At 43.1% G+C, this 9,354-nt stretch overlaps 1 protein-coding gene across 1 annotated transcript; it reads left to right on the top strand.

The window, feature by feature from the left end:
* Positions 1-3: 3 nt before the first annotated feature.
* On the top strand, positions 4-619 carry taf13 (TATA-box binding protein associated factor 13). Its single transcript, XM_061924673.1, has 2 exons — positions 4-95; positions 167-619. The coding sequence occupies exon 2, from the start codon at positions 168-170 to the stop codon at positions 540-542; it is 375 nt and encodes a 124-aa protein (XP_061780657.1). The 5' UTR covers positions 4-95; position 167; the 3' UTR covers positions 543-619.
* The last annotated feature ends 8,735 nt before the right edge of the window (positions 620-9,354 follow it).

The raw sequence follows: 9,354 nt of genomic DNA, 5'->3' as shown, positions 1-9,354 counted from the left end.
TTTCCTAAAATACGCTATTTCACTTCCGGGTTAACCACGCATGCGCGGACGTTGTGTTGGAAGTTGTGTTGTTTTGGTTCTTTGTCGGAGCTCAGGTAAGGAAGAATGGCGTAGTTTAGGGTAAACAGACGAACTGGCCAGTTTTGTTTACCCCCCCCCCCTGCAGAATGGCGGAAGAGGAGGACGAGGCCGCCTACGACGAGGAGCTGGACGAGGGCTGCGGCGGCGCGGACGTGTGCCACGGCCGCAGGAAGAGGCTCTTCTCCAAGGAGCTCCGCTGCATGATGTACGGCTTCGGGGACGACCAGAACCCGTACACCGAGTCCGTGGACATCCTGGAGGACCTGGTGATCGAGTTCGTCACGGAGATGACCCACAAAGCCATGTCTATCGGTCGCCAGGGCCGCGTCCAGGTGGAGGACATCGTCTTCCTCATCCGGAAGGACCCCAGGAAGTTCGCCAGGGTCAAAGACCTGCTGACAATGAACGAGGAGCTCAAGAGGGCCCGCAAGGCCTTTGACGAGGCAACTTATGGCTCTTAATCAGCTGCAGATTTGTTCATACACTCACTTTTATTTAGTCCGTTCTTAATAAACATCTGTATTGTTTTCCCCCCACACTTTCTTGTGTTCTTTCCTCTATCGCAGTGGTGTCAAACTAATTTTAGATCGGGGGCCACATGGAGAGACATCTACCGTATTTTTCGGATTATAAATCGCAGTTTTTTTTCATAGTTTGGCCGGGGGTGCGATTTATACTCTGGAGCAGACCTGGGCAAATTAAGGCCCGGGGGCATACTTGCCAACCTTGAGACCTCCGATTTCGGGAGGTGGGGCGGGGGGCGTGGTTAAGAGGGGAGGAGTATATTTACAGCTAGAATTCACCAACTCGAGTATTTCATATATATATATATTAGAGATGCGCGGTTTGCGGACACAACGCAGAGTCCGCGGATTATCCGCGGATCGGGCGGTTGAAATTTAAAAAAAATTAGATTTTATCGTCGGGTCGGGCGGTTGAAATAAAAAAAAATTAGATTTTAAATAGATTCAGGCGGGTGGCAGTTAAACCAATTCGGAAATATATATACATAGTTAAATGTTGTTACCCACATACGAAAAACGAGCATGCACCTGCAGCATATGCCACAACAGAAGAAGAAAAAAAGAAGAGATGGACACTTTTACGGAGCGGAGAAGGGACGCCTCGCCGGGGTCCGGGACCGAGGCCCCTTCCCCCGAGAGGGCCCCACCGGGAGCCGTAGCTGAGGTGATCCGCGAGAAGGGCCCGACGCACGTCCAGGGTCACCACCGCGCCCACCGCACCGACACCCCGCCTCGTCCGCCTTCGCCGCGGCCGGCGTCACGCGCAGCAGGTAAGCAGCTTACCTGCCCGCCACCCCCGTGGCCGGGGGACTCGTAACAGGGGTCACTCCGCGCGCTCCGCCCGCGCAGCTTACCTGCCCGCCACCCCCGTTGCCGGGGGCGCGTAACAGGGGTCACTCCGCGCGCAGTGCGCTCACGAAAGGGGTGGGGCTCACCCTGGTGAGCCGAGTGTGAGCAGAGAGTGATGAGCAGAACTGGCGCTGCGGGATGAACCGAACGCCGGGTTAAGGCGCCCGATGCCGACGCTCATCAGACCCCAGAAAAGGTGTTGGTTGATATAGACAGCAGGACGGTGGCCATGGAAGTCGGAACCCGCTAAGGAGTGTGTAACAACCCACCTGCCGAATCAACTAGCCCTGAAAATGGATGGTGCTGGAGCGTCGGGCCCATACCCGGCCGTCGCCGGCAGCGAGAGCCGCGAGGGCTAGGCCGCGACGAGTAGGATGGCCGGCGCGGTGCGCGCTGAAGCCTCGGGCACGAGCCCGGGTGGAGCCGCCGCTGGTGCGAGGGACATCGCACCTCCACGCGCTTGGAGGTGCGCTCAGCGCGGCTCCCAGATGATTGAGCACTGGTGTGCGTCTGGGCCGTGACAGCATGGCACGCATTGAATGTCTCTGCATCAGTCTCCTTTCTTTAACAGCCAAAACTTTATAACCTCACTAATGCCTTGCATCGTCTATATTAGATATATAACAACGGGCGGGTGCGGGCGGGTGTGGGCGGGTGCGGGCGGGTGCGGTGTTGATTAAATGTTAAATTCGGGTGGATGCGGATGGTTGACGACTTTTGTGATGCGGTTGCGGATTAAATAATTGCCTATCCGCGCATCTCTAATATATATATATATATATATATATATATATATATATATGTATGAAATACTTGACTTTCAGTGAATTCTAGCTATATATATTTATTTATTTTATTATATATATAAATAAAAGAAATACTTGAATTTCAGTGTTCATTTATTTACACATACACACACACACATAACACTCATCTACTCATTGTTGTACTTGAAAGTACAATGCAATACAATTCTGGGGCAATGGCACCTATCAAATACACAGTAATGAAAACACAGTTGTTCTACTAACTGTACTGTGTGTTTTGACAGTAGAGTATGTGTGTGTGTGGCCCTTTAATAGGTGACAGCATGTGAGGTGAGTGACGTCAGTGAGTGTGTGGGCGAGAGAAGAGAGGGAGCGGTAGCTGAGTGCGGGGGGGTGGGGGGGGTGAATAGTTGGTTTTGTGTTGGATTGGCTGTGTGCAAGCAATCAATAAAGCAAGATTTGCAACTAATCGCTGGACTCATCATTCACCCTAAAGACCCACTGCCGGGTAAGGTGAAGGGTGTTGCCCCGAGCATACATCGGCCCTGGAGAAGTGTCTCCCCTGCGCTCTTAGACTAGGGTCTCGTTCTTCTGCTTCGTCTCCTTGTGTGCGCACACTGGACTCAGGTCCGCATGGAGCTGGAGGGGGCGTGGCCTCCTGAATTCTTCCTGAGAAAATTTCTTCCGGGAGGTTTTCGGGAGAGGCGCTGAATTTCGGGAGTCTCCCGGAAAATCCGAGAGGGTTGGCAAGTATGCCCGGGGGCCACATGGGGCCCGTTAAACTCTTCAATCTGGCCCGCCGGACATTCCCAAATATTTTTTTTAGATCTTTAAGATGGAAACTAGCTGCCATTATGATGTGCAGTGATGTTTTCTCATGACCGCAAGTCTTGAACTATACCGGGGGTCATACTTGCCAACCTTGAGACCTCCGATTTCGGGAGTTGGGGGCGGGGGCGTGGTTAAGAGGGGAGGAGTATATTTACAGCTAGAATTCACCAAGTCAAGTATTTCATCCATCCATCCATTTTCTACCGCTTATTCCCTTTGGGGTCGCGGGGGGCGCTGGAGCCTATCTCAGCTACAATCGGGCGGAAGGCGGGGTACACCCTGGACAAGTCGCCACCTCATCACAGGGCCAACACAGATAGACAGATAACATTCACACTCACATTCACACACTAGGGCCAATTTAGTGTTGCCAATCAACTTATCCCCAGGTGCATGTCTTTGGAAGTGGGAGGAAGCCGGAGTACCTGGAGGGAACCCACGCAGTCACGGGGAGGACATGCAAACTCCATACAGAAAGATATATATATATATATATATATATATCAGTGACGTGCGGTGAGGTTGATGGCTGGTGAGGCACTGACTTCATTACAGTCAGATTTACAAACATATGAACCCTAAAGAGTATCTTATTCACCATTTGATTGGCAGCAGTTAACGGGTTATGTTTAAAAGCTCATACCAGCATTCTTCCCTGCTTGGCACTCAGCATCAAGGGTTGGTATTGGGGGTTAAATCACCAAAAATGATTCCCGGGCGCGGCGCCGCTCCTGCCCACTGCTCCCCTCACCTCCCAGGGGGTGATCAAGGGGATGGGTCAAATGCAGAGGACAAATTTCACCACACCTAGTGTGTGTGTGACAATTATTGCTACTTTAACTTAACTTTAACTTTACACATACAAACTGTCGCACACAAAAAAGCACATTTAATAAAAAAACGTTATTATGGTCTTACCTTTACTTATAAATGTGCCGCTGTTGTGCTGGATTAATGAACCCCCTGATGGGAGTGTTATATCAACTAAAGCCCTCACTTCAACTTTCCACGTGCAAGATTGAATCTATTTAAAAAAGTGTAACCGAGGATTTATAAATGTCGCCTATACTGTATGAAACTACAAAATAACAAACACGGAGGCTCCAGTTTACACGAGGACCACTTTATTTACCTTCTTTCAAAAACCTCCGCAACGTGACATCACTTCCGCTCTTAGCGCCTTCAAAATAAGAGCTCAAGGCATATACTGTATAACAGCGCATAACAGGAACGTATAACATCACAAAGAGGAAAGCCCATAAAAATAGGTTACAAAAGTTATTTAATAAGAAGCCAAAATGTGCAAAAACAATAATGTTCGTGTTGGAGGAGTTGTGAATTAGGTACACCTGCAGTCTGCAGGTGTACCTAATGTTGTGGCCCTGCAGTCATTCACAACTCCTCCAACACGAACATTATTGTTTTTGCATTTTTTGGCTTCTTATGAAATAACTTTTTTAAATAGATTCAATCTTGCACGTGGAAAGTTTAAGTGTGGGCTTTAGTTGATATAACACTCCCGTCAGGGGTTGCCGTGCATTCTACAGCGGGGGTGCAGGAGGCGAGCCTCAGCCAGTGCGTCTTTTGCAGCCGTTTTATGATCGCTCAGCACAAGAAATACGTTAAACACATACAGTTGTTGACAAAATACACTGTACATTATATACCTCAGCTAACTAAACTATGGAAATGTATAATATAGTTCATATAGCAATACGGTCTCACTGCACAGCAGACCAGCAGTTAGCCGTGTCCGTCCATGTTGAGGCACTGAGTGACGTGCCTCGACTGGCTGCTGTTCACCGCACCGTCTCTTCTCAGTATTTGAACGGCAAATGTGAAAATTCAGCGATTTTGAATAAAAATAATCTAAAACTGGTGAAGTTAAATGGAAAATAAATTTATAGTATAATCACTGGATACATTTAACAATTTAATATATATTTTTTTCTTTTTACATTTTTTTTCTTTCTATGATGGCAGTGACTGCACGTCACTGATATATATATATATATATATATATATATATATATATATATATATATATATATATATATATATATATATATATATATATATATATATATACATCCTGAAAATATGCAAACAAAACTGTGTTTAGATAATTGATACTTCAAACTTGCATAAATAAATCTTAAGGAATATAACATAACTTGGCTTCTGAGAGCTTCAAAATGTAATGAATAAAATGCTAAAGTTGTTGATAAACAAGCAATTATTTTAATAATTAAATATGGTCATTTTAAATGAATTATTATGATCATTTAAAATTAATTATTTCAAATTTGTTTATTTGAAATGAGGTGGCGACTTGTCCAGGGTGTACCCCGCCTTCCGCCCGATTGTAGCTGAGATAGGCTCCAGCGCCCCCCGCGACCCCAATGGGAATAAGCGGTAGAAAATGGATGGATGGATGTTTATTTGAATGTATAATTATATGGCTGGTTGTAATAAGGAGTCAGAAAAAATACAAATAAAAATACAATTAATTGTGATGTTTTTAGCAAAATATAGTAAAAATGTATTTAGTTTTTTTTAAAATTAATAAATATATTTATTTTTAGGTAAGATAAACATAATAATACAATTTATCTCTAGTCTGGATGATTTAGTTCTTGTCACCCTGTTGTCCTCCCGTCTCTTCCCCAAGGATGGCTCCATGAGCTGGGCAAACGCCTGGAGATGCCCTACGTCAGTGGTCCCCAACCTTTTTGTAGCTGCGGACCGGTCAACGCTTGAAAATTTTGGGGTGGAGGTGGGGGGGGGTTGTTTGTTTGTTTGTTTTTTTCATAAAGAAATACAATCATGTGTGCTTACGGACTGTAGCCCTGCAGACTGTATTGATCTATATTGATATATAATGTATATAATGTGTTTTTTATGTTGTTTAATTAAAAAAAAAAATATATATATATTTTTTAATTTCTTGTGCGGCCCGGTACCAATCGGTCCGCGTGGTTGGGGACCACTGCCCTACGTCAACAACACGGTCGGCGGCTCGTCTGTGCGCAGCTCGTACATCGCCGCCCTCTACTTCACCCTCAGCAGCCTGACCAGCGTCGGCTTTGGCAACGTGTGCGCCAACACGGACGCAGAGAAGATCTTCTCCATCTGCACCATGCTCATCGCAAGTATGCAGGACGCCTGGTATGGAATAACGTGATTGGCCAGGCACGCTGTTTATATCGTGGGAAAGCGACGTGAAAAAAGGCTGTCCTCACTCAGGTCCATCCAGCTCCGGCTGATAAATTGGGAGGTTTTCGGGAGAATATTTGTCCCGGGAGGTTTTCGGGAGAGGCGCAGAATTTCGGGAGTCTCCCGGAAAATTCGGGAGGGTTGGCAAGTATGCCGGAGGTCGGCAACCCGCGGCTCTGGAGCCACATGCGGCTCTTTAGCGCCGCCCTAGTGGCTCTCTGGAGTTTTTTCGAAAATGTATGAAAAAAGATGAGGGGAAAAAAATAATTTTTTTGTGTTAATATGGTTTCTGAAGGAGGACAAACATGAAACAAACCTCCCCAATTGTTATAAAGCACACTGTTTGTATTAAACATGATTCACTGATTCGAGTATTTGGCGAGCGCCGTTTTGTCCCACTAATTTTGGCGGTCCTTGAACTCACCGTAGTTCGTTTACTAGTATAACTTTCTAGGACGTGTTTTATGCCACTTCTTTTTCTGTCTCATTTTGTCCACCAAACTTTTAACGCTGTGCATGAATGCACAAAGGTGAGTTTTGTTGATGTTATTGACTTGTGTGGAGTGCTAATCGGGCATATTTGGTCACTGCATGACTGCAAGCTAATCGATGCTAACATGCTATTTAGGCTAGCTAATGTACATATTGCATCATTATGCCTCATTTGTAGCTATATTTGAGGTCATTTAGTTTCCTTTAAGTCCCCTTAATTCAATTTATATCTCATGACACACTATCTGTATGTAATATGGCTTTTTAATTTTTTTTGCGGCTCCAGACAGATTTGTTTTTGTATTTTTGGTCCAATATGGCTCTTTCAACATTTTGGGTTGCCGACCCCTGAACTATACAAAGTATTTCAATTAGGGATGTCCGATATTGTCCAACTCTTAATTACCGATACTGATATCAACCGATACCGATATATACAGTCGTGGAATTAACACATTATTATGCCTAATTTGGACAACAGGTATGGTGAAGATAAAGTCCTTTTTTAAAAAATTAATAAAATAAAATAAGATGAATAAATTAAAAACATTTTCTTGAACAAAAAAGAAAGTAAAACAATATAAAAACAGTTACATAGAAACTAGTAATTAATGGAAATGAGTAAAATTAACTATTAAAGGTTAGTACTATTAGTGGACCAGCAGCACGCACAATCATGTGTGCTTACGGACTGTATCCCTTGCAGACTGTATTGATATATATTGATATATAATGTAGGAACCAGAATATTAATAACAGAAAGAAACAAACCTTTTGTGTGAATGAGTGTAAATGGGGGAGGGAGGTTTTTTGGGTTGGTGCACTAATTGTAAGTGTATCTTGTGTTTTTTATGTTGATTTGATTAAAAAAAACAAAAACCATACCGATAATAAAAAAAACGATACTGATAATTTTCGATATTACATTTTATAGCATTTATCGGCCGATGATATCGGCAGGCCGATATTATCGGACATCTCTAGTCACATCTTAAGTGCACAGGAAGCCAGTACAGGTGAACCAGTATATGTATATATATATAAGTATATATGTATACAGGTATATAAAGGTATATACAGTATAGGCGTAATATGATCAAACTTTCTTGTTCTTGTCAAAAGTCTAGCAGCCGCATTTTGTACCAACTGTAATCTTTTAATGCTAGACATAGGGAGACCCGAAAATAATACCTCACAGTAATGGAGACGAGACGTAACAAACACATGAATAATGAATAATTGTGCAAATCATAATATTGTTGTTGTCTTTTTACACTTACATGTTGCGGTTAATAGTATCCTATCTTGATTTGTCATTATTTATATTTTCTGAATAAATTATGTGATAATGTTCATCTTTTAACTCATTGGTGTTAAATTTCAATCTATGAAGATAAAAAAAAAATACCAAAATCAAATTACAGTAGGGCTGGGCGATATGACCTTTTATTAATATCTCGATATTTGTAGGCCATATCACGATACTCAATATTTATCTCCATATTTTGCCTTAGCCTTGAATGAACACTTGATGCGTATAATCACAGCAATATGATAATTCTATGTGTCTACATTAAAACATTCTTCTTCATACTGCATTAATATATGCTCATTTTAAACTTTCATGCAGAGAGGGAAATCACAACTAAGTCAATTGACCAAAAGTGTATTTATTAAACAGTTATTAAGCAGTGGCACAAACATTCATGTCATTTCAAAACAGAAAGTGCAAGATTGTCAGAGACATTTTAAAACAAGCTATTAGTGCACTTTTGTGCATGATGTCACTAAGATGACATATCAAAACAACACTAAAGTGCACTTTTTGTACAGAACGCCACTACAGTATTTCAAAACAAATAAAGTGCACTTTAGTGCATGATGTCACACAAGATATTTCAATAAGTGTCAAATAAAAATGAGCTGCATAATAGGAAATCAAATAGTGTATGTCATTCGCTGTGTGGTAGGTTCCTGCGGACGTTATCTCCTTCTGTTGTTGACTATTTTTTTCATACGGTGTTGATGTGGAAATGGTTGTTTGGGCATTTTGTTGGTGTGGCACCAAACGGAGATGTTGACATGTAGAGTTTCAAGCACTCTTCATTCTCTAGCGAGTGACTTTTCAAATGATGCTACAAATGAGCAGTAATGCTAATTTTTGTAGCAACTCTTTTGCCACATACTTGACATATTACGGTTGTCTGTTCAACATCTTCCCGCTTGAAGCCAAACCACCGCCAGACGATGGACCCCCTGCTGTTTTTCTTGGGATTTAATTCTTCTTCCTTCATTTGTTACCAGATTCGCACCTTTTTACTCTCTCGTATTACCACTCGCACCACTCGAAAACATCATCGAGTGGACACATTTAGAGCAGCAGTTTATTTCATTCAAAAATTTAAGGTACATTTTTATACTTGGCAAACTCATCCCGCGGGCCGGATAAAACCTGTTAGCGGGCCTGATCCGGCCCTCGGGCCGTACGTTTGACACCCCTGCTCTATTAGTTCCTGGCAAACTTGCAGTCATAATTCTCTTCACTCTTGCGGATTGTGAATTAAGCATTTTATTAAATGAACTAAAGATATTAA

The sequence above is a fragment of the Nerophis lumbriciformis genome, linkage group LG01 (assembly GCF_033978685.3).
Source record: "Nerophis lumbriciformis linkage group LG01, RoL_Nlum_v2.1, whole genome shotgun sequence".
Lineage (NCBI taxonomy): Eukaryota > Metazoa > Chordata > Actinopteri > Syngnathiformes > Syngnathidae > Nerophis > Nerophis lumbriciformis.
This window is presented reverse-complemented; position numbering and strand designations above follow the sequence as displayed.